Below are 24,805 nucleotides of genomic sequence, written 5' to 3' on the forward strand. Positions count from 1 at the left end.
CGTTAACGTAAATTTAACTATTTTTCTAAAATGCTTATTTACATAAATTATATGTTTTTTTATACATTATAATGAAAATAAAAATACAGATGCATATATTTTGAATATTGTTTTATTTTATATTAAACTTGCTATATTAATTGCATTGATCTATGAAACAAAAGTAACAAAAAATATATCTATTCAATTTTGAATTTAATATTAATTTAAAATATGAAAACAATTACTTTAACAACAATATCAATTTGATGTATTCTCTCTCACAATTAAATTAGTTAAACTGTACATTAAATATAATAGCAATGTTGGATACTATGCGTTCTGTAGAAGATTGTAACGCTATACGTTATGCTTCATACAGAACTGCTGTTAAGATGCAAGTTATACACAGAGAACTTCAGAGTAAGTAGAATATTATAGAAAAAATATTTGAGCATCTTATGTGTAAATAATATATAATTATTTACTTTTGGTTCCTTAGTGCAACACGTACAGCTAGAATTAATAGCTGGTGTATTTGAACGTCACAGATTATCAATAACAGAAAATTCAGTAAACTTGGATCCAAACGAAATAGAAGACGTTCTCTCAGACATTTATTTTGCTGCTCGCAAAGAATCTAACTTTGACTTTGATATGGAACATGTAACTAAGCTTGCCGTTAATTATATTTTATGTACCTTCGACAAGTAAGTATTAATTAATACTGTTATAAGAATTGATATTAAAAAGTATGAAATATTTTAGAAAAAACACTAGAAGTATTACAGTTTTTTCTGTTAAACTTGCTTTAATATTGATGAGCTGTGGAAGATTGCAAGAGAAGTATGGATATCTTTATCAGCAGTTGGCCGATCATAATGCTTGTCTCTCCCGAGCTGGTCTGCATACATTGTTAACTAACATATGTAAAATAACAGAAATGCTTGGAGAAAATATGACCTATGGATATCATCTTATTCAATTGCATATCGATAGTTGTTTTGAAAAGGTAATATATGATATTTCAATATTTTATTATAAAATGTAATTAATGTATACTTAATATTTTTTATATTTCAATTATAGTCTCAAGGATGTTTAGGAGTTACGGAATCTGAATTTGCTACATGGATTATGCAAGAACCACCTTTACTTGTTTGGATAACGACGTTCAATAGAATGAAATCTGCAGAAAACAGTGAGCATCGCGTATATTTTGAAAATAATGTTTTGCATACCTTTGTTCAACATAATATTTCCAAGAATTTGTATCAAACAATTTATTATTTCAGTTGTACATAATATTAAATGTTCTTCTTGTAAAATAACACCGGTGCAAGGACCAAAATACTCGTGCTTAAAGTGTACTGGCTATCATCAATGTCAAGAATGTTTTTTACTTGGTAAAACAACCAATAAACATAAATTAAAACATCCAATACGGGAGTATTGTGCGAAGGTATGTTATTTTATTTGTATCTTATAAAAATGAGAAATTTTATTAATATTTTTTTTTCGTAGACATCTAATCGCGAAGCAACAAAATTAATTATTGAATTAATTAGAAATAAACTGAGATTATGTCCTTCTAAAATGGTTATAATGAGCCCAGAAGAATTGCAACAAAATGCTGTTAGGTTTGTTAATAAATTATAAATTTTATTTGTTAATGCTTATGTGCTTCCTCTGTCTAATCGTTTATATTTCAGTAGCGTAACAAAGCAATCAGATTGCTCCACATTAAGAAGTACAATAAAAAGGAAAATTTTAAGTGATCCTCAAAAGGAATTGCAAAGCATTATAACACATTTGGAAGAAGAAAACAAACAACTTCAAATAGAATTACTTGATATTCAAGGAGCTAGAGCTGAAAGACTTCATCGTCATAGAGCTACTATCGAGTCCCAACTACAACGTTTAAAAATATTAAAAGTACACAATTATAATAAAAATTATTTTTTACAGGAATATTATAATAATCTATTAATATCGTTATTAAATTTATGTTTCAGAAATACTTATTTGCAGATCCTCCTTACGATCCTCCGCAATTTATTAATCGTCTACAAAGCACGCCGATGCTTCCATTGTCTACAAGAGTCGCAGCTTTACCTTTAGAATTTGAATTAAGTCCGATAATACGTCAAGACACTCTAGAAAGACATTTGTCTAATGTAGCTGATAGGAACAAAAAACAAATCTCAAATAATTTCAATACATCATTAGACAAAAATGATACGAATGGTCTTACTTGCATTGAAGAAGCTTCTACAAGTTCTACGTTTGTTAAAGCACCTAGTAGCACGTGCATAGAATTGAGCACATGGATTGGAGGTAAATAATGATTACTTTATAATAATAGCATGCACTTAAAATGTAATATAAAAATATATGCGATGCACGTTTTTATATTATTTTCACATCCTTGTTGTATTTAGGAAAACGATCGGAATTAAGTATACCCGACAGTGGCTTTTCTCAGTGGTTAAATAACGGAGATCCAAATTACAAAGACGATAGACAAACAAATAAACTTGTAATAGGAAATATTGCTTGTAATGAATCACCGATAACAATTTCCGATTCTCCCGTTGGACCTCAAAGAGACAATACACCTTCTTCTTTACAACGTCCTGATAAACATTCGCAACACAGTAGTTTACAAAATATTCAAGGAGATCTCAACGATATATTAGATAGATTGCAAAACATGGTTGCAAACGATTGTTTACTGGAAGGTAAGTAACGCTAAAACAGTATTCGTTTGTTTTTAATTGTTATGCGGCGACAATAATTATTAGTATAGTTATAAAAATATCGTATATATTAAATATTATGAATAATTTATAAGAAAATTATATGTTATTTGTATTTCTACTCGTACTTCTTTTTTTTTACATTTTATGATTGTTTTATAATAATAAGTATTCTTATTGCATACAGAGTCCTACGTTGTCAATGATAATTGCAAATTAAAGCGAGCAGCAACAGAAATGGAAGATCTGTTAACTGATCTTATTGAAGGCATGGAATCTCGTAGAACTAAACTCACTACTAACGTTTGAGGATTTTATAAGCAAAGAGCGGAATAAGACACTTTCCGCACATGTCAATGATAATAATTATATTATTATTTTCCGTCCATATTTGACTATGAAAAATGTAGTAATATAAAATTTTTAAAATTAAGTGTAACCACCTTGTAAAAATAAATGAAACAGTAAAACGTTTTGATGAAAGATATATTAAAAAAAAATGGTTGTATTATAAATACATTTAAATTCAATTGAAATGCATTTAAATATACAAGATGGTATCACTTGAATCAAATTATAAAATATATATATGATTAGATTTTTGTATATTATCTGCAATAATCGAACGAAAAGAAAATATTTTATACAATATTTGAATTTACTTTATGTATTATAAAAATTGTAAAGATTTAATTATTATAATTTACAAAAAACAAAACAAAAAAAGATTAAAATAATACTGAGCATATTTCCCAGTCTTGCATATAAAACGAAGTTAATATGCCTTCTTTAAGTTAAAAATGTAGCGATAAGTTAAAAAATGATGTACAAAATCATTTTCATCGATATACGATGAATAGACTAGAGTATCAAATGTTATGCACTCTGTGCTAAAATTGTCAAATTGTAAGAATACAATATCGGTACTACATACATTTTGTTATAAATACTGAATAAATATTAAAGTATTATTATACTTTTTCTGTTAACAACGTATCCGTCAAATACGTTATTTTAAGGAGCCTATAAAAGTGTAATTTCTCTGATGGTAAATTGACGGTCCATGCCATCACACGAATTCCTCGATTATGCCATTTTTCGATAACACGCCTAAAAAAAATTAATTGATTTTTAAATTCTTATATTTAATTAATTAAACCTTTGATTGCAAACAGCACCTACAGACATTCAGTATTATTTCTGAATGCTCTGCAATAAAAAAGATTAACAACTATGCTGAGTATTATCTAAAGTTTTAATACATGATTTCAATGTTCGATATCAATAATAAACTATTATAGATAAGTGAACTTACAGATTAATTATATCCTTGTGTAAAAGAATAATAGATATTCCTACAATATAATAAATAAAACTTGGTAATGCCCATTCATATAGAGCGTCCATTATACAAGCTGCCAAATGTTTAAATGGATTAACGAAACGCGATGGTCCTGATCCATTTATTCCTAAATAAGATTCTCTCGAGAAGTAATGTGGTCTCCAAGCTAAACTCGATACAATGCGTGGTTCTTTTCTTCTAATCTAAATGTTGTTTATAAGAACAAATAAATATATTCTTATTTTTGTTTTAAGGCAATTTTTTGCATTAATTTTTACAATATGTATAAATGTTAAACACGTACCAAATATACAATCACAGGATTAAAACTTGAAACAATTGCTTTTTTAAATAAATTTGGATTTTCTTTGTAAGCGTCTAATATCACTTGTATTACATCTAATCTCGTTTCCTTAATATCAATAATCACTCTCAAATCATTCTTCAAACATGTTTGTAATGCATCTTTGAATAACGCAATTTTTTCTCCTTCAGAAAATTTATTCCTTTGATGCAAACAAAAAATTAACTACATTATGAATAAAAGAAACAAAAATATTGTAGAATAATCAGATTATATTAAATACCTAAGTGGATGATTATATGTAATATCTAATTCCTTCAATTGATCCCAGGTCATTTCACTAACTACACCCTTTTGACCCGTAAGTCTTTCGATATTGGCATCGTGAAATACTATTGGAATGTTGTCTTTTGTGAGAGTCAAATCGAGTTCAACTGCAGTACATCCTTTATCTTTACTCTGTGAAATAACAAATATAATTAAGAATTTACATTGAATAATATAAATATAAAAAAGATATATTAAATTCTTGTGTAATTATAATAAAACAAAATATTTTTGTTAGCCATACGAAGTAATTGGAGTATTTCGTTCTCTTTTAATATAAGTATGGTTAATAGTTATAGTATTGAAAAAGTTATATAAATATTTAAAACATTACAACTACTCGATTAGTATTTGTTTTCAAGCCACACCAGAGCAAGCAACTGTTTATTTTATTAAACGAACGATATAAAAAGGATTACAAATAAACACAATGTTAAAAATGCTTTGAAAATTCATCAAATGAAGAAAATAATAACTTAAGCCATCAATGTATTAATAAAATTTGAATATATAAATTAATAGTGTATATATATATATATATATATATATATATATATATAAGAATATTAGAATTCTAACATTTGGAATATTTTGTACAATTTATCTTTGTGTGTCGTATCCCTATAAATATGACAAAAATGAATGTAATAAAAGAAAAAAATTCATTAAATCATATAATTTTACATTTTGAAAAGCTGACAAGCTGTTCTCAGGGTAATCATATCCTCCACCACGATGAGCTACAACAGACATGCAATATCGTTCTTCATCACCCTGGTTGTCAGTCGTATGTATTTCCTTTCCTATGAAAAAGGGATTCACACCGAGTACTTCATTCACAATACTTGCACGTGGAGGTGGAACTCGGACTAGTTTCAATCCAACCAATATGATCAAAGAACCCCAAAAAATCCAAGGTATACGGAAACTGTATAAAATGCTCACTAACACGGTCCACGTTGCTTCCAATAATATCCACAATAAAGCACTATTTAAAATTAGTTCGACAGTCCCATGCATCTTTAGAAATATAATAATCTGTAGAATATTTTAACTTTATGTTACCGTTACTTTTGTAATCAAAAATATGTGTGCGTTATACTAAATGTATATATATTCTAATTTTAGTCTTGTGTCATTTAATAATGTCTCATTGCATAATTACGCAAATTCGATGATTCATACGCTTCGTAATATACGCATTATGTGTAAAAAGTATTTGTCGTCTTAGGCCAATTTTAACATTTATTTAACTACACAATATATGCCATCCTGTTTAGTAAGCCTGTAATCATAAAAATAACTTCTTGTTTCAAAATATTAAATATCAATTTGTAAATGTAATTAAAATTTAATTGTGTCTTAATACATAGAATTAATATCAATCATGTTATCGATTTTGAAATTTTTTAAACAATCAAGAAGAAAGATTAAAGGCGTGACATATAATAACACAATTAAATCGAACTAATTATTGATTAATCACATTTGCATATATATATATATATATATATATATATATATACACTTGTCTCGATCAATAAATGATTGATCTTAATAATGATCACGATTACATGTTAAAGTATTTTAAAAATAAATTAATCTTTTTCAATATGGAATCGAGTACTCTGAAAAGCATCCCGTCAAACTTACACTATTATCAAAGGAAATATTTACTTTGACCCTTATCAATAGATTTGTAACTTGAGTACAGATAAACTTCCTTTATAGGAATCATATGACACAAACTAGAGCAAATAGTAGTTTATGTAGGTGCATTAGAATCTATCCAATCATTAATATATATTTTTATAACTTCCATTATATAATTTTACTAAATTATTTAAATATTATATATATATACATATATATATATACACAACAAAACGTTTGAATATGTAATGAAAAATAATAACTCTACTAAAAATAATATAAATCGACCGTTACGTTTTCAACGCCATTGTGACAGCATCTTAACGTTTCGTTGAAAAGAAGCTTTGAGGTTGCTGTTCTCTACTTATATTTAACAATGTCAAAAAGAAGGGTTTATGCCAACGGTGAATGTTTTGATAATTCTTAAGATTTTAACGAACAATCACTTGTAAGATTAAAGTTCGAATGAAAGGCAGATTCTTCGAATTTTAAAAAAAGATTTATTTTCTATCAAAACTACTTTAACAAATATTGTTTATTTTTAAAAGCTAAAATTGAAATTAGAATAAATTCAAACAAAACTCTTGTTGAATTTTATTTGATATAATATTTATATTTTTTTGCTACAATAAAACTACAAGTACACAATTATGTTGAATATAAGTATATATTATAGGAATCAAGTATACTCTGCTTGAGATTATATTAAAACAAAAGAAAGAAAAAAAAGAAAAATCCTATTGCTCGATGAATAAAATAAAGACGATACATAAAGAGATGTATTATAATTAATAATACAACTATCACAGTATTAATTATGTTTGCGATTTCATCTTATTTTTTTTTTGCATGAATAATGTTGAGCCTGTACACTAAACTTATGTTAACACGAGAAAGCTACTTTTCATTGAGACATATAGAAAAATAAATTTTCCGTATTACTTAGAATAATAATTCCGTAATATTTTGTAATAAATTTATAACCGATGTAATGAATTGTTTTTGCTGTTTACATAATTACATTCATGCTTGTAAATGAGTATTTTGCAAATAGAATATCTTACGATTAGTGCATAAATGTTTTTAATACTTTTTTTTTTAAAGTTAATCGATCATATGGCATTCATTTTATCAATGTACAAAATACCAAGTAAAATATTCATCAGGAATATTGCACAGCAATTCTGTCGATAGATTAAATATTTTCTTCAGTCTTGTTTGTCTGTAACTTTGTTACGAATGACCTAAAAACAAAGATTAAATAAAAGATAATCTTTAGACTTTCAACTGCGAAGTACTTAAAAACAAAATGTGACAATGATACTGTGTCTGCTGTAAGAAAACATTTTGCATTTACAGGCACTGTTTGTAGTCTAAGGGTTAAAAGTGTATTTTATATTTTTAAATATGATTATAAGAATAATTCTCAAATGGTATTTATTTTATTTACTTACTCAATTATGTTTGGTAATGCCTTATATCGACAAATATAGTTATGTCCAAATCCATATGATGCATCTATTAGAAACATCTTGATTTGATTCGTATCATTGTTATGATATTTCAATCCTGCTTTGTATAACTAAAAGATATATATATATATATATACACATATATATAGTATAGTAATATATATTAATTAATTATTTCAGTACTTTCTCTGTTGTGTATATAATATAAATATACCTTTTCACCCAAATAAAATGGAATAACATTATCATCTTCGGCATGTAATATCACAATAGGACAAGTAACATTTTCAATGTGTTTGTCCGATTCAAACCGTAAACCATTATGATAGAAAGGCTCAACGATTAGCCAATGAAACCATGGTAAATGTTTAAACATCTATATTAAAATAAATAAAAAATTAGAAATAAACAAAATGAAGAAGCTTATTTTTAAAAATATATAAATAAAAAAGACCTGGGCAAATGGATGTTCACTTATTTCATCAACAATATTATTGAAAGGTGATTCGAGTATCAAACCTGTAGGTGTTACATCCATAGCAGATAATAATGCTAATGCATGCGTTGACACCCTATATTCAAAGAATTCATATTACAATATTTTATACATAAAAATATTAAACATATATTTTAAAATGATTAACAAGTCGACTGCAATATTAACAATTCATAACTGGCATTTGCTTTTTCAAAGGAGCTACAAGGGTCATCTATTACTGGCGCTACCACATTATTTTATATTTTATCTTAGAAGTGTGACTTCTACGACAAAATATGTAAAACGTGCATGGCAGTCAAAATGTTAACATATTACAAGCAATATTTCGATTCTTACCCAGTACCCAAAGAATGTCCCCAAACAAAAACAGGCGCAGTACCATTAACTTTAGCCATTACCCATTTAATAATATATTTAGTATCATTGATAATACCTATTTCTGAAAGATCTGCTTCATCGCTATCTCCGTAACCTAAATATCATATTTTTTAAGATTATACATTATTAAGTGAATCAGAGAATAAATTTGAAAAATCTTTACACTTACTTCTGTAATCGAAGCATATAACATGATAGTCCAAATGTTGGAAAAGTTTATAAAGTTCTAATCTGTGTCTGCTTGCTCTGTTTCCACTATTTCCATGCATATATAAAAAAACTGGCTTATTACTGTTATACAATGAAGTTTCAAACGCTTCGTCCGTTCCAACAAAAGAATCATTTGCTAAAGATTGTGGCAATATATGCCTGAAAACAATTATACAATAATGTAAATATATGTAAATATAAAAATAACATTAATTATCCGACACGTTAAGCACCAAGCTTCTTTTTATTTAGATCAGGATGATCTATCGATCATTAATGACCTACGCAACTTGAATAGAAAGTCGAAAAAAAGTCTAAATTAGATATAATTAATAATAGATTTCTAATAGTTTCTAATAATTTCGTAATAATTAGATTTCTCATATTATTTACCATACTCCTAATTTAACATGTTCGTCGGTATGCAAATAAAAATTCCTAACTCCCTTCAAGCCAAGATCCTCTGGCTTTGAAAAATCTGTGTTAAGTGGCCAATGTACTAAAAAATAAAATTTATTTTATTGTTTACAGAATAAGTAATAGATTTGTTGGTGTCGATGATTTACAAAAAGACAAACACTTACCAAAATTTAAGAAAAGTATTTTTCTTTGTACTGTGTAAGAGTAATGAAATATGAGTGGTAGTATACCAAATAAAATGATATATGTTACAATAGATATTTTTATAATCCACCATAAACATCTGAAATGTATATAGATTTTATTAATAAAATTATAAATGCATACATATGACATTTATGAATAAAATGAAATGAAAAATATTATTAAAAATGATATAATTACACCTATTTATAGTATATACTTATATGTTATACTCCAAGTTGGAATAAATATGTTGGGAAAGCGTTATAAATTAAGGTTGTTAGGATTATTAGACGATTTGATTAGCCATAAATAATTCTCGAGCAATACAGAAAAAAAAGAAGAGTACAATTAAACATTTGATACCAGAGAATAATTAACCACAGAAGTTTTTGATTGATTGATTTCAACAAAGCAACTTACATTCCTGTGTACCAAATATTAAGGATGATGAATGGTATCACCGCTGCTAAGAGTAGATAAGTCGATCGCATTGTTTGTTTGTTTGTTTGTTTGTTAGTAGCTACCAAAGCTTAAGAATTCCTTTTCACAAGTCCTTTTGTGATGTAAAATACTTTTAGTTAGCAAAAAGATTGTATATAATACGGGAAGTTATTTATTATTTATCAAAGCATATTTTTTTTATGGAATGTGTTAACAATCAACGTGCTATCAATTAATATATCAAATAGATCTATTTTAATAGTATTTTATGAATAGATATTAATATTTATGACTCTACAAAGAAATAATCTGATAGGTATTTTGTTAGAGTTTTATTCCACAAGTTTACATTGCAGAGATAGTAAAAGTAATTGCATAATCTCTTTATTTTTTTAATTTTAAAATTTTCCTCTAATCATAATTCCTATATAATCATAAAGTAATTATAATAATAATAATAATAAAAAAATAGATATAAAAAATTTGATTTACTCCTATTATCTATTATATAAGGGTGAATTTATTTTTATGTTAGAAGATCGTCTGTTGAATAATCTAGAATTGTCTTTTAATATTACTTTGCTTGTCAAATGTATAATCCAAAGATAATCATAAAACAATATCATAATGCTATTAACATAATTATAATAATTTAAATAATTATATATAATGTTTTCATATAATTTTATAATTTTTTTGTTATCTTTTATCTACTATTTATATATATAATATGTATATGTATATATGTGAATTTATTTTTGTGTTAGAATATTGTCCCTGTTTAATAATCAACTGTCTGTTTCACGTACTTAGAAGTTAATCTTAACTCTATTAAGTATTTATTCTTTATCCTTTGTTACCATGCATGGTAAAACTAAAGAAATTGTTACCTTTTTATTAAACGTTTTTTTGGCAACCAATATAACATATCAAACGAATATAAGAAATCTTCATATACCGAAATAATAATTAATATTAATATTATAATACGTGTAATTACACTTTCATTGTGATATGTAATATAAACTATTACATAAAAGTATCACTGAACAAAAAAAAACGTGAACACTATTCTTTTTGTTTCTCTTTTGTTTGTTTCTTTGTTTCTTTCTTTTTTTGTTAAGAATAACAGCTACAATGTTGGTAATTAAATGATTTATATTTTTTGTTTAAATTCAAAAGCGTCTGATTAAAAATATTGAATAAAAATCTTTAAAAATTTTCAAATACTTTATCCTATATATTTGTTGGTTTTTTTAAATAAAAAAAAAAAACAGAAAAGAACACGCACGAATTAAACTATTGTCAATTAGCGAATCATAAACCCACTATCAAATCGACCTCTCTGAAGAAGCTTAGGAGACACAAATGCAAGAAAGCAGACAATAAAGTAACAAATGCTTACTTTAAAACTATATACGATATGACGTAGCTTTGTGAATAATAAAACAAATGAAATTCCACTTGATCGTCTTTTTTCCACGAATTACACTATTCTTTTTTTTTCTTTTTATTTTTTTTCTTTCTTTTTTATCTTCCTTTCAATTTCAACAACAACGTACAATTTATTCTACAAAAATATGTAATTCGTTTAGTCGAGAGTAAACAAAATTTCTTTACGAATTGAATTTCATTCTTGACAAAGGGGAATTAATTACAAAAATTAGATCGCATTTAAATCGATTGTTTGAACTTATTAATTAGCGACTACTCTTTGTCTCCATTTTATTGGGTTTCCCGAAAAGTTCTTGTTGATTTTTTAAGATCTCAATTTAAATATTATATTCTTATATTTAAAAATATATTGTTTAATATATGTATGTTTAAATATAAAAATTTATGTTTTATGTGATAGTATTTTCTTAAAGTTTACGATACTTGCGCTCCTAACGTCGTTCAAATAAAATACTATGACGATCGATAATATTCGTTTAAATATCGAGTTTCTATCTCTGAGTTTTTGCTATTTAATGGTTTTAACGTTTTATCTTATAATTACTCTTTAAAATTGAAGTCTAAAGTTTGTGATATTGTAGTAGTCGTGAGTACACATTTGTTTATTTATTAATCATTATTTTTATTTCAATATTTGCATTTTAAAAAAATTCATTGAAGAGATGTAAAAAATGGTACATTTTACATTTTACAATTTGTCGACGATCATGAATCATTTACAAATATTTACTTTCGTAGATGAGCCGCAAAGAAGCATTGTCACAATTTATTCAACAAATTCATGGTCGACCCGTTGTTGTTAAATTAAATAGCGGAGTGGATTATAGAGGTATATGAATATATAAACCTGACATTTTTTTTAATTTTAATTGTATTTTGAATACAAGAACAATCATAATATTGTATTAATTGTGTGAATGTTTATAGGAGTATTAGCTTGTCTTGATGGCTACATGAATATAGCATTAGAACAAACGGAGGAATATGTTAATGGACAATTAAAAGATAAATATGGTGACGCTTTTATACGTGGTAATAATGTATTATATATCAGTACTCAAAAACGTAGAACGTAACTATGAAGTAATATAATTTATTTATGATTATACTCTTTTTTATAACATACGAAACATACAAAATTATTATATTTATATTAGTGTTCAATGAAAAATAACATAAGTATATTAAGAATTGTTTTTTGTATGTAAGAAATAAGATGAACGAATAAATTATTGAAGGATATCGTAAATATACTCATTATCTCTATAAAACGAGTAAACATTTTGTAAAAGCAAACTTTCGTGATATTTGTATTCCTTTATTTTGATATTTATATTTCTGCGTTTTCTCCTATTTCATTTTTCTTTTTGGTTTCCTCCATTGCTTTTAATTTAGCAAGTCTTCTTCGTTCTAAAGCCTGCAGTCTATTTCTTTCAATTCTTTCCTTTATTTCATAGCTTAATTCTGGAGTATTAGTTTGCGATCCGCTAGTAGTTTCTACAATTTTATCAATTTGAGTAGAACATTGAGTAAATGTATTTTTCGAAAATATATCATTTGGATGATCATTAACAGATGTATCATTTTTGTCAAGATTATGTTGTACCAAAACTTCTTTCTGTTTTTCAATTTGTTCTGCAATTAATAAATCAAATGCATCAATGGCAGCAGGTTCACTATCCATAGGCTCATCGTCACTTAAATTATTCTGGATGATTTCAGGATCATCTAATGATATCATATCGTTTCTATATTTGGTCACAAATACTGAAAGATCTTTCTTAGAACCAAGTTTTTCAGTTTTTTCCAAAAAGTCATCAAAATCCAATTTAGGAAACAATCTGTGCGCCCAATGTTCCAATCTTTTCATGATGCGATCTAAATCCATTTTTTCCTTTCCTTTTCCATAAAACTTAAATCCATCAAAATGTTTTTCTATGGTATGTATACCTTTAGGACCTTTTAAACGTTCTGTATTAAGTTTAGGTATAGGATTACGAGTGATGGTCCTTTGCGATTTGGTAGGATCGATTCTTCTTGGAACGTCATCTTTTTCTTCATCTTCATCTTCATTACTTAAAAGTTCATTTTTTTCTTCATCTCTATCTTCATCTCTTCTCTCATATTCTGCCAATATTTCATCTTCTTGATCAGAAAAATCTGCTAATGTAGTCATATCGACAAATCTTTGCACAGATTCAAAGTATAAATATAAATAAAAATAAATATAATATAAAATAATAAAATAAAGTAATATCTCGTCTCGTTCTACGTTGTAATCTTCCAAATTATTCAAGAAAAATTGGATTGACAGAAATCATAACCTAAAACTCGCTATCATCATTCTCCTGAGAATTAGTTGTTTCTTTTTCCATAAAACTGTCGAACTCTCCGTTAGATTTTTTCATTCTTTCTAACAACGATACCAATAATCTTTTATTTAAATGATCAGTTTGCGTTATTTCTCGTACTACTTGCGGATAATTTCCGTTCGATGGACGTTCCGTTTGTAACTTTTGCAACGTATCTCCAGTTGGTTCCATTGGTGTACCAGGCATTTTTAATTCGATTTTGATATATCACTTAATGTAAATCGAAATATATATAAATAGAAATATATTATTGAAGATTATATTAAAATGTTTTCGACTATTAGATGGAGAAAAAGATATGGAAAGAAAAAATGTATCCTGGACTTTAGCAATGTACGATTGCACATGCGTCAATGACTGCTCTGTTTGAATACGAACGATAATAACATAGTTAAGTAAAAATAATATTTTTCTTTATGTTAATATTTATATTTGTTCAATAAAATATTAAAGTATTTTTCATAATATTAAATAAATTACAATCAGACATTTATAATCAATTATAAAGACGTCTAAAAAAGTAGACAGGTTTTAATGCAAAGATTAAACAATTTTTTTTGTAACATTTGGATACACAACTTGTCATACCACAGTTCAAAGATCATTCTATCTATTTTATTTCTTTTTCTTACGTTTGATAAATCGTGAAAATAATTAAATGTTTCTTGACGATCTCTCTTTCTCTTTCTCTTTTTTTCCCTATTGTTTGTTTTATTGTAATTTAATGTAATTTTGTTATAATGTAAATTAAGTGTAAATTTAATCATTCAAAGATTAGATACCTCAAACCATTTGAAAATTGAGAATAAAGATTTTAATGACACAGAATGAAATAAATGATATATGTTTTTGGAAAGGGACTTTATTAAAAATATTATGTATAAAAGGAAAATGAACAGAATATTATGCCAGTAATCATATTCGGACTCTACAAAGTACACGTATTTCTTTCTTAACCACGTGGTCTTCTTCTCCTCCTAGTGTTATACCAGTCAAAGCTTATGCGTGGCATTTGTGGCGTGACCGTCTGACTTATCAAAAGTGTTCTTTGATATTGAGAACAAATAACTAATTTTAATAGTGTATTTATAAACGCGAAAACAAGCAACAAAAAATAAAACTTTATCTTCCATTATTATTTTTGTGAACTTTTATAGGATTTTCGTAGTCGTTAAAACGAAAAAGAATAAACACAGGTGAGTTTCCTTATTTTAATAACATTAAACATATTTGTACACTCGTACATTTAAATCATCGTAGACCTACTTTGATCAAAATCGTCACGAATGAGGATTAGTTTTGCTTAAATTTTTGTCTTATTGTTAATAACTTTTACAAATTTTTCATTATTAATTCTTAATCATCGATCGATCGATATTAGGTTAAGTTATTTACAATTAGTTTCATTTAGATTTTCTTTATTGATTTTTAATTTGTTTTAGCGTATCGGCAAATAATATTTGTTATTAATTTTTTTGTCTCTTTATGAAATTATTTCATTTAAATACGTTAGTTTTTACATTTATATACGTACGTATTTTAATATGTTTCTGTTTAATAATTTATCATGAGAAACCGCGATTAATTTCCTCATGTTATTATCTTACTGGCAGAGTTTTTCTAGTATCTTTTTCTTTTTCCGGTTTTCTTCGATCGCGAATTCAGAGTTACTACGCTAATGAAATTTAGATTTCAGAAAATACTAAAGGATCACGTTATCGAGCAATGTTACAAATTAAATTTTATATACATTAAAAACAATAATTAGAAAATAAAAAAATTAAAAAAGATAAAATATAAATGTGTAAATATACGCGTACACAGATTTGTACAAATTTTGGCGCTTTCTGCTAGTTTTGTTTTTACACTTTTTATTACTAGAATTTTCTCCCTAAATCTTCTTTTATTTTTCATGGATCCTCATTCATGTTCGTGGGTGGATTGAAAAGTTTTGAACCTCGACAAAAAAGAAAAGAAACTTGCATTTAAAAAAATAAAAGTTAATTTGATCGAATAAAAAAAATGATTTCTATGTTAGTTTGGTTCACCCACGTAGATTTTTGCATGTTAAAATAAAACGATCGTACATTTAAGTGTGATTACATACATAATAATTTTGTTCGTATTTTTATTTTTTTCACCTCGCATCAGTAAGTGTAAATTTTCTTTTTATTGAATGCATTGAAAAATACAGTCGTAAGATCATTCTTACACGTTGCAGAATTTGCGTAGAATTATTAATTATACCGAGGTAAAAACGTGAGGTTTAATTAACAGGATGATCTATCTGTTATTTTACGTATAATATTGTTTTTATACCTATAATTATCGATACTGAAATAAATTTATGTATTGATAAACATGCGGACACACGCAACACTTACACGAGCATCCCGATACGCGAACTATACTATAATTACATATAATAATTTTAATATTTTATAATCAGACAAACAATTTCTTATCGTATTCTTATCAATTCTAAGGTCAATGAATTAATTTAAATTATCTTTTAAAGGAAATAAATTTTTTGATCTATTCGTAAATTGCGTTTTATTTTTCTATTTTGATTAGTTCGTTAAGCTATATATATTTACATTTGACAGCATGCTTATGCAAATGTTTCATCTTTTTATACTTATTTCCTTGTTTTTCTTTGGGTTTGTTTTTTCAAATAGCTGAAAAATAGATGCATATATACGACTCTCGATATGATTGGAAATTTGTTACATTGTTAAAATACATTCTAATCTTTACATACGACATAGTAATACATACGAATACATAAGTAGGTATACATTTATACGGAAACAATTGGGTATATAAACTTATGCTAATAAAGCATTTGAAGAGATCGATGGAAGCGTGACCTTCTTATCTCTCGTTCAAAATTGAAATTATGTTTATAATTTAATGTTCTTTATCATTTTGTTTCCTTGATATACTTGTATTTTAATGTTGTTTCTTTCATTTCAAATCTGTTAAGTTTTTTTAATTATATATTTTGTATTCTATTTTTTTATTAATTTATTTATAACGATGAATGATTTCATAATTTTTATTTTACATGAAAACTTTAAAAAGAGAAATAAAATATGTATATTTCGAAACTAATATTTCGAAACTAGTATTTCGATACTAATATTTCGAAACTAGTATTTCGATACTAATATTTCGAAAACTTTCAACAATTTTTTAAAATTTTATATTTGATTTAAAAGAATTGTTTTATTTCACTTATATAAAATTTATGTATAATTGTTTTAACTTGTGCGCTTTAATTTGTTATCGAACGATCTTTTTTTTAGCGATTTTTACATATTATACAAAAATTTATTTTTTATTTTACAAATTATTTGTTCTGTTTTGAGATCATGATTTATTTGCAATTTACTCTTCAATGTTTCACCAACTTTTGAACACAATGACGTAGTTAATAAATTTATAAATAGCTTAAGTTTTCATCCCGCGATCATCGAATAAATTTAGGAATAAAAAGAAATATGGTATTATGCAAATGAAATTGTTTTTTTTTTTTCTTTTTTCTAGAAATTAATCGAATTAAGTATTCGATCTTGATCGTACCCTTTCAGTTCTATAAACTCATTTATTATATGTTCTCAAATAATTCAACCGCTAGCTTATTAATACTTATCGTTCGTCAGTTTCATATATGTGATTCTCAATAGATTATAGCTGGTTTCTATAAATATGCAAATAAATTCGGTATTTTAAGAATATCATTATTGTAAAAATTATTAATTTTTTTGTTAAGAATGTATTACACAAATATATATATGAAATTATTAATTATTTAATTATTATTTTTACGATCGCAGCAATAAAATATTGTATTCAGGTGAGATATGAATTACGACCGATAAGGATTAATAGGGTTTTTTCGCCAACCTTTATCGACCGGTAGCCTATTAATGAACTTTTTGTTGCCGACCTATAACTTATTAATCGGTTGATATGGTAATGAACAATCAATATCATTATATGAATAGTAATTTGTTATTAGAAATTTAATAGAATTTTATTAGAATCTGTTATTAGAATCTACTAGTAGATCTGCGGCTGAGCGGCCGGTTGGACGTGTGTATTCTGTTGAAATACTAGTGATCGGTAAAGTATTAATTTGGTTACGGGTACGCGCATATGTACGTTTACTCTACAAGCAATCGATGAAATTAATGATTTTCTTTGAGAATTTTTACTATTTCATTTTCAAATTATTTCAACTATAATATTACCATATTTTTTATATCGAATTTCCAAATTTTTTAAAGACCATGATCTAATTGTAAGTTTTGTGTTATGATACACGTATTGTAATTTAGTACTGAAAAGATACTTTATTGCTTATAGAATATTGGATACTTTTTAAATTGTCTTATATAAATTAGTCATTTGTAGGAAATTATATTGGATTAATGTAATCTCGATCGCAAAGTAATTAGATTTTTAAAATCAGAATTACAAGTGAAATATAACTACGGTATCTAACATGCATGCGTGCGACTATAAATGAGTGCAGTCATCTTTAAAGGAAAGGACAATCAAATTACTTCAATTAATTACACGTAATGTTATTTAATAAATTTAATATTATAATTCAAAATGTGAACTATTGTCAATTTATTTAATTATAACTCTTCTCTATTAATGATAAAAGTCATTAGAAACGTAAATGGTAAACAAACGGAATTACAAGCTACACAGTAAAGGACATTTACAGTATAATTTCAAATTCCATAATATTTACTAATACTTACTAATATTTACTGTATATGTTTATAAAGATTTATATATTTAATTAATATCCTAGATAAATTGTAGAGTCAGTTTCTGGAAGACAGTGAAAAGATTGATTTCGAATAACATTGTGTGTAATTACTGTACTTCACTCGTTAATATATTCAATAATTTATTGCAATAGTTAATTAAAGCAAGCGTTCAGAATTTATTTTAATTTAAGCAATAGTTAATTAAAACAGATGTTCAAAATTTATTTTAATATAGATAATACTTAACTGAAACACACGTTCAAAATTTATTTTAATTTAGGCAATACTTAGTTCCGTGTTAAAGAAGTGATTTATTATACCGGTTTAATTTGGTTTATTAATATTTCATGTTTTTAGTGGATCCAAGGCCAAAAATTATACTTTAGTAAATTTAAAATGATATATTTCGATTTCTATAACTTAAAATAATATTGTTTGTTCTTATTGTATTATTTTTATGATCCTTTATATTATTATTAATATTGCAATTCACTCAGTTACTTTATATCTTTTTTTTTCTTATGAATAATATGCAGAAATATTCAGAAAATGGAAAAGTACGTGAACATTATCAACTATTATTAGCATATTGTAGCATTACATAATACTATCTGATAGCGTGTTCCTATTTTTTTTCCTTTGTCATCTAATGTGAAAGTAATTATCTAATTATCTTATTATCTATTTTAATAATATTTTCATCCAAACATTATTTAAAAAGAGAAAAAATAGATATGCCATACTTGATTTCACATAATTAATGCAAATTACTTGTATTTCAACATTATTATTCATTTTCTTGTCTTTAAATGATACATATTTATATAATAACATGGTAGTTACATAAGATAAGGATATATGATAATCTAATAAACGGAAATAAATATTTCGAGTAGAAAACTTTAAAAATGATAAGACAAATTTTAGGAATTGGTATCAAATATTTCGTGAACCTAAAAACATTTGGCTATAAAATTTGTACTAGAGTTAACATTGTTTACTTTATAATTATATGTTAATATTATTGTGCAGTAGTATCGTTCCATATAAATTTGCTTGTACATACGCATCATAGATAACTCGTATATAAGTTGCTAGAAACGAAAGGGAACATATACAATAATTAATACATAAAAGTATTAAAAATATTTGTGTTATTCAAATATAAAAAAGTGATTGCGCGCTTGGGCATGCTCTCTAAGATAAACAGCTGAAATTTGAATATAATTTTTGATTGATTTATGTTAAACAGAACTTGTAGAATGTACTTATCAGATACAAAATAATAATAATATGTATAAATATATTATAGAAAGTTTTTAATTCAAACGCGGAATAGAAGAGAACGTAAGAAGCTTATTTAAATGTCGCGCTAAAAGGTGGTCCGATATTTTGTTATTGATTTCTGTGAGTTCAATAGTTCTCTGAGTACAATCTGACATACACGAGACGGGCGTAAACCGCTAAAACCATGGTTATTCTACTTTGTAAAGGTATTAAATTAAATCAAAAACTTGATTTTAAAATTTTAGTTGTGAATTATCTATCTTTTAATTCGCATTGCTTTTTATATAAAGAAACAAAACGCGAAAGAGAAAATATGTACAATGTATTACGTACTCGGTAATGTGAACTTTGAGTTCTTTGCATAGCTATTTACTGTGTTTTTAAATATTAATTGATAATATCATTCATCAATCATTTACAGAAAAACATCGTATTATTTATCGATTGAAAAATACGAATTATTAATAAAACTATGAAGTATAGTTCAATTAATGTGACAGGTATTAGTCAAACATACTTTTACTATACGATTGTTTTTATTTATATATTTTCTTTCGATTAATCATAGTTATATTAATCATTTGATTGATCGATATTACTGAAAAATATTATGAGTTTATTAAAAAATTATAAAAAAGCTATGTGCGAATATTCTTAAATCGATATAAAAATGGTTTATCATTTTTAAAATTTATCATTGTTTAAACAATAAATTGGATTTTGAAGAAAGTATTTTTTCGAAATTATGAAGATATGCGAAAAGGGAAATGGGGAAAAGAAAAATTAAAAATAGAAAAGCGGGAAATTTAAAAATCAAATTATATTGCGTATCACACGCAATTAATTTTGAGATTTTTGTACAAAATGGTCTAAATTTTGTTGAGAAATAAGTAAATTTGTCAAAATAAATTTGTCGAAAATATAAAATACATAATTTATATGAAATGTCAGATTAAGAGAAGGAATAAAAAGATAATTTAGTCTTCGACTTTGCTCATACATCAGCCTATGTGCGTTACGTATGGCAATAGATAAAAAAATAAAAACGTTTTGTTATCATCGTATATATATGAACGTATTGTTTTTCTCGTAAAATGAGCGCTAATCTTTCGCGAGTCATTAGTTCTCTTCTATTCGAATTAAGTTTATAATTTATGTACTTTAAAGTATAATTATAATCATTTGTACTTTTCCTTTCGTTTCGATTAATTGGTATACAAATAATCAGTCTGAAACACTGTTACATTTTAATAACATTGCTGCATTTAGTTACGTTAGTATTATTCTTTTTTGCGTCATTAATCGACCAAGTGGAAACTCGATAAATCGCAATAGGTTGAAAGGGTTGGATGATACATTTCGCGGGATAGTTGAATTCATGTTATCTTAATAATATTTTTGAAATCTCTAGAAATGCTATCTGATTGATAACGAACATCTAGTTTGTTTTTAAATTATGTTTTTTTAAATGTTGTTCTTGGTATAGTTAATGATAAACGTATAGATTGGATAAGTATGGCTATCAAGATAAATCTGATTTTGCAGTAAGACGCTAATGGTTTTAGGATTTTCATTGATTAATTCATTAATCATGAAATGAATTATTCAAATAATGAAATCAATTCATTAATCAATTCATTGATTAATTCATAATTTCATTGATTTTCTTTATTACATTACAGAAAATATGACTGCTGTGCAGCCTATTTCAGTGAACAGTATTCTTAATGGCTATAACAGGACTGAAAAGGTAACGCTTTTATTTTCATTTATCTAAACATATATACCGTCTCTTTATTTATTATATTATTTATTATGATTTAATATATGTTTTTTATTTATTGTATATCGCAGGGACTTAATGAGCCTCATATTCGATATGCGGTAGCTAGTCAAACAGGGCTTGAAGGTAAATTTCTATCATATACATATTTTCTCTGAAATATGATCAAGATGTCTAATATTTTTTTCTCTATAATTTTTAGGCCCAGATCAGGTGTTAATAACGGATGTAGATGTAACAACAAAAGCTAATGGTCGAGTTAGGATACAATTAGGTGAAGATATTAATGCAACTTTACCTATTTCCATACCTGGTCTTTTATCATCAATAGCCAAGAAATATCCTGATCATTTAGCTTTGGTATCACAACCAGGACTGGATGGTACAAATACAACATACACTTATAAGTTAGTGCTTTTTAAAAATATTATCAATCGAAAGCTTGAATTTTGTATGTACATTACATATACGGTATTCATTGTTTGCTATTAAAAAATGATTTATAGGCAATATGAGACTGAAGTAAGAACCGTAGCAAAGGCATTTTTAAAACTGGGTTTAGAGAGATATCATAGCGTCTGTATTTTAGGATTTAATAGTCCACAATGGTTTATTTCCGATGTCGCTGCTATATATGCCGGGTAAGAAATTAAATAAATATAAAAATGTATAACATTATTGAAATGTCATAAATCATAATATGCATAATAAATGTTTCAGAGGATTTGCTGCCGGGATTTACACGACGAATTCTGCGGAAGCATGTCAATATTGTGCTCATCACAGTAAAGCGAATATAATAGTCGTTGAGGATTCCAAGCAATTGGAAAAAATTTTACAAATTAGAAAAAATTTGCCCCATTTAACTGCTATTATTCAATACGAAGGAATCCCTAAAGAGAAAGACGTGTTAAGTGTAAGAATATGTAATAGTATAATATACATATATTCAATTATTTTAACAAAATATTATAAATTTCGTATTTTTTTTTTCAGTGGCATGAACTATTAGAAATCGGTAAACAAGAATCCGATGATAAATTAGAATCTATTCTAAAAACTATTGGTGCTAACGAATGTTGTACATTAGTATACACTGTAAGTAAAATGATATAATAAAGATTTTACTAACACACATTATCCAATTATATTGACAAATATTTTGAATCTTCTAGTCTGGCACAGTTGGTAATCCAAAAGCTGTTATGTTAAATCATGACAATCTTATACACAATTCACGAGCCACTATTAAATTTGTCGATTTTGAAACTGCTAAGGAAGTTTTGGTCAGTTATTTACCATTATCACATGTTGCAGCACAGGTAAGGGATATCAATTTGATAAAATGAATTAATAATAATCATCAAGCAAATTAAATCATTTGAATATCGTCTTATAATTACAGTTAGTTGACATATTTCTGACTATGTCTTTAGCAGCCACGGTATATTTTGCTGATAAAAATGCTCTTAAAGGAAGTTTGGTAGAAACATTAGTTGCAGTAAAGCCAACCGCCTTCTTAGGTGTTCCAAGAGTTTGGGAAAAAATTTATGAGAAAATGCAATTGGTAGCGCGTAATAATTCGCGTGTCAAAACTTGGATAGCAAGTTGGGCTAAAGCACAAGGTCTTCTTTATAATATGAACAAAATGAATGGTGAAGATTATAAACATTGGGGTTACGTTATAGCTAAATGGCTTGTCTTTGATAAAGTTAAGACAAATTTAGGTTTAGACAAATGTAAATTTTTCTTCACTGCAGCAGCACCTTTAAGTATAGAAGTTAAAAAATATTTTTTAAGCCTAGATATTCCTATAATGGAGGCATTTGGTATGTCTGAATGCAGTGGGCCGCACAGTTTAACTGTACCCAATAATTGCAGGTAATGTACATAAATAAAAAAAATTAAAAAAGAAATTTAAGAACTTTACGTTATTTATATAAATATATATATATAATTTTTTGTCTATTTAGGTTAGGTAGTGTTGGTACTGTTTTACCTGGTTTTCGTACAAAATTAGAAAATCGTAACGAAAGTGGTGAAGGTGAAGTTTGCATGTACGGTCGACATATTTTTATGGGATACTTGAATGATCCAGAAAAAACTAAAGAAGCTAAAGATGAAGAAGGATGGTTGCACAGTGGTGATCTTGGCAAATTAGATGCTGACGGCACATTATACATTACCGGTAATTATTATTATTTTTACTTTTCTTTATTATTGTTTATGATATTATTTTAATGATCATCATTGTTGCTCTTATTTAGGTAGAATAAAGGAGCTGATTATTACAGCAGGTGGGGAAAATATACCACCTGTGCATATCGAAGAATTAATATTATCTGAACTACCAGCTCTTAGCAATGTTTTGCTAATTGGAGATAAAAGAAAATATCTGACTGTTTTAGTTACATTAAAGGTAGATTACGATTGATACGTTAAAAAACTTGTTTTAAATAAGAGAGAATATCAAAATAAAAATAAATATTAATATTTTTCTATAGGCTGAAACAAAAGCAGATACTGGTGAACCATTAGACGAATTGACTTCAGATACTCTAAGATGGTTAAAATCTATAGGAAGTAATGCAAAGACGGTCAGCGAAATCGTGAATTCAAAAGATCCACTTGTAAATATTCCTTGAATATGTTCCCTGAACACATTTCAATTTGATTTATAATTAAATCAATATTAAATTGATATTAACCGAAGATTATTTTTTTTATTTTTTAGGTATATAAGGAAGTAGAAGAAGCTATTAAAAGAGCTAATACAAAAGCAACGAGTAATGCACAAAAAGTACAAAAATTCCGTATTCTACCCCACGATTTTTCAGTACCAACGGGAGAATTAGGTCCAACATTGAAACTGAAAAGAAATGTTGTCAGTAATATGTACGCTAATTTGATCGAAGAAATGTATCAATGAAAAATAATTCAAGGTACATTTATATTTATGAATAATGAATATTTTCGATTATGTATAACAATAATTCAGAATACGAGACATTTTTATTGGGATTAAACAATTTGATTATATCGATCTGCGTTATGGTTAAACGCTATATCAGATGCTTTAATATGTTGAATATCTGCGATATTATGGAATTGATATGTACGTGTGTATATTACACGTACTTATAGAATT

General features: G+C 26.3%; 7 protein-coding genes across 18 annotated transcripts; 3 read left to right on the top strand and 4 right to left on the bottom strand.

Annotated features, from left to right (window-relative positions):
* The first annotated feature begins 149 nt into the window (after window positions 1-149).
* LOC122525020 (dystrophin-related protein 2-like) lies at window positions 150-3,216 on the top strand. The gene is made up of 10 exons (XM_043647548.1): window positions 150-402; window positions 482-689; window positions 748-991; window positions 1,069-1,180; window positions 1,275-1,441; window positions 1,504-1,619; window positions 1,692-1,914; window positions 1,995-2,316; window positions 2,421-2,720; window positions 2,926-3,216. Exons 1-10 carry the CDS (start codon window positions 303-305, stop codon window positions 3,045-3,047), a joined length of 1,914 nt encoding a protein of 637 aa, XP_043503483.1. The 5' UTR covers window positions 150-302; the 3' UTR covers window positions 3,048-3,216.
* A 441-nt stretch (window positions 3,217-3,657) lies between these two features.
* LOC122525021 (glycerophosphodiester phosphodiesterase 1) lies at window positions 3,658-6,745 on the bottom strand. 6 transcript variants are annotated; one of them, XM_043647554.1, is made up of 8 exons: window positions 6,365-6,567; window positions 5,877-5,996; window positions 5,536-5,749; window positions 5,396-5,451; window positions 4,668-4,843; window positions 4,385-4,586; window positions 4,054-4,283; window positions 3,658-3,848 (listed from the first exon to the last, which is right to left on the bottom strand). In XM_043647554.1, exons 2-8 carry the CDS (start codon window positions 5,892-5,894, stop codon window positions 3,710-3,712), a joined length of 1,035 nt encoding a protein of 344 aa, XP_043503489.1. In that variant the 5' UTR covers window positions 5,895-5,996; window positions 6,365-6,567; the 3' UTR covers window positions 3,658-3,709. The 6 variants fall into 6 exon arrangements, with proteins under 6 accessions (XP_043503489.1, XP_043503486.1, XP_043503487.1 ...); XM_043647551.1 differs by lacking the exon at window positions 6,365-6,567 and adding an exon at window positions 6,659-6,745 and having other exon boundaries at window positions 5,396-5,749; XM_043647552.1 differs by having other exon boundaries at window positions 5,396-5,749; window positions 6,389-6,566.
* A 561-nt stretch (window positions 6,746-7,306) lies between these two features.
* LOC122525022 (lysophosphatidylserine lipase ABHD12) lies at window positions 7,307-11,781 on the bottom strand. Of its 4 annotated transcripts, none has more exons than XM_043647558.1 (10): window positions 11,376-11,781; window positions 9,950-10,082; window positions 9,508-9,626; window positions 9,317-9,422; window positions 8,883-9,082; window positions 8,672-8,807; window positions 8,291-8,408; window positions 8,051-8,212; window positions 7,819-7,946; window positions 7,307-7,608 (listed from the first exon to the last, which is right to left on the bottom strand). In XM_043647558.1, the coding sequence occupies exons 2-10, from the start codon at window positions 10,018-10,020 to the stop codon at window positions 7,560-7,562; spliced, it is 1,089 nt and encodes a 362-aa protein (XP_043503493.1). In that variant the 5' UTR covers window positions 10,021-10,082; window positions 11,376-11,781; the 3' UTR covers window positions 7,307-7,559. The 4 variants fall into 4 exon arrangements, with proteins under 4 accessions (XP_043503493.1, XP_043503490.1, XP_043503494.1 ...); XM_043647555.1 differs by lacking the exon at window positions 11,376-11,781 and adding an exon at window positions 10,861-11,369; XM_043647559.1 differs by lacking the exons at window positions 9,950-10,082; window positions 11,376-11,781 and adding an exon at window positions 10,861-11,369.
* Window positions 11,782-11,903: 122 nt separating this feature from the next.
* LOC122525025 (U6 snRNA-associated Sm-like protein LSm6) lies at window positions 11,904-12,674 on the top strand. Of its 2 annotated transcripts, none has more exons than XM_043647562.1 (3): window positions 11,904-12,011; window positions 12,164-12,254; window positions 12,353-12,674. In XM_043647562.1, the coding sequence occupies exons 2-3, from the start codon at window positions 12,164-12,166 to the stop codon at window positions 12,499-12,501; spliced, it is 240 nt and encodes a 79-aa protein (XP_043503497.1). In that variant the 5' UTR covers window positions 11,904-12,011; the 3' UTR covers window positions 12,502-12,674. The 2 variants fall into 2 exon arrangements, with proteins under 2 accessions (XP_043503497.1, XP_043503496.1); XM_043647561.1 differs by lacking the exon at window positions 11,904-12,011 and adding an exon at window positions 12,068-12,099.
* LOC122525024 (protein TIPIN homolog) lies at window positions 12,441-13,708 on the bottom strand. The gene has a single exon (XM_043647560.1). It carries the CDS (start codon window positions 13,599-13,601, stop codon window positions 12,756-12,758), a length of 846 nt encoding a protein of 281 aa, XP_043503495.1. The 5' UTR covers window positions 13,602-13,708; the 3' UTR covers window positions 12,441-12,755.
* Window positions 13,521-14,147, bottom strand: LOC122525026. The gene has a single exon (XM_043647563.1). It carries the CDS (start codon window positions 13,981-13,983, stop codon window positions 13,750-13,752), a length of 234 nt encoding a protein of 77 aa, XP_043503498.1. The 5' UTR covers window positions 13,984-14,147; the 3' UTR covers window positions 13,521-13,749.
* Window positions 14,148-14,730: 583 nt separating this feature from the next.
* LOC122525027 (long-chain-fatty-acid--CoA ligase ACSBG2) lies at window positions 14,731-24,683 on the top strand. Of its 3 annotated transcripts, XM_043647566.1 has the most exons (14): window positions 19,920-20,080; window positions 21,557-21,624; window positions 21,729-21,783; window positions 21,860-22,064; window positions 22,164-22,298; window positions 22,378-22,573; window positions 22,654-22,755; window positions 22,833-22,979; window positions 23,063-23,396; window positions 23,463-23,538; window positions 23,631-23,845; window positions 23,925-24,076; window positions 24,162-24,287; window positions 24,392-24,683. In XM_043647566.1, exons 1-14 carry the CDS (start codon window positions 20,059-20,061, stop codon window positions 24,584-24,586), a joined length of 2,028 nt encoding a protein of 675 aa, XP_043503501.1. In that variant the 5' UTR covers window positions 19,920-20,058; the 3' UTR covers window positions 24,587-24,683. The 3 variants fall into 3 exon arrangements, with proteins under 3 accessions (XP_043503500.1, XP_043503501.1, XP_043503499.1); XM_043647565.1 differs by lacking the exon at window positions 19,920-20,080 and adding an exon at window positions 14,731-14,993 and having other exon boundaries at window positions 23,063-23,538; XM_043647564.1 differs by having other exon boundaries at window positions 19,921-20,080; window positions 23,063-23,538.
* Window positions 24,684-24,805: the final 122 nt, after the last annotated feature.

This window comes from Polistes fuscatus, unplaced genomic scaffold (genome assembly GCF_010416935.1).
Source record: "Polistes fuscatus isolate 324 unplaced genomic scaffold, CU_Pfus_HIC Scaffold8, whole genome shotgun sequence".
Lineage (NCBI taxonomy): Eukaryota > Metazoa > Arthropoda > Insecta > Hymenoptera > Vespidae > Polistes > Polistes fuscatus.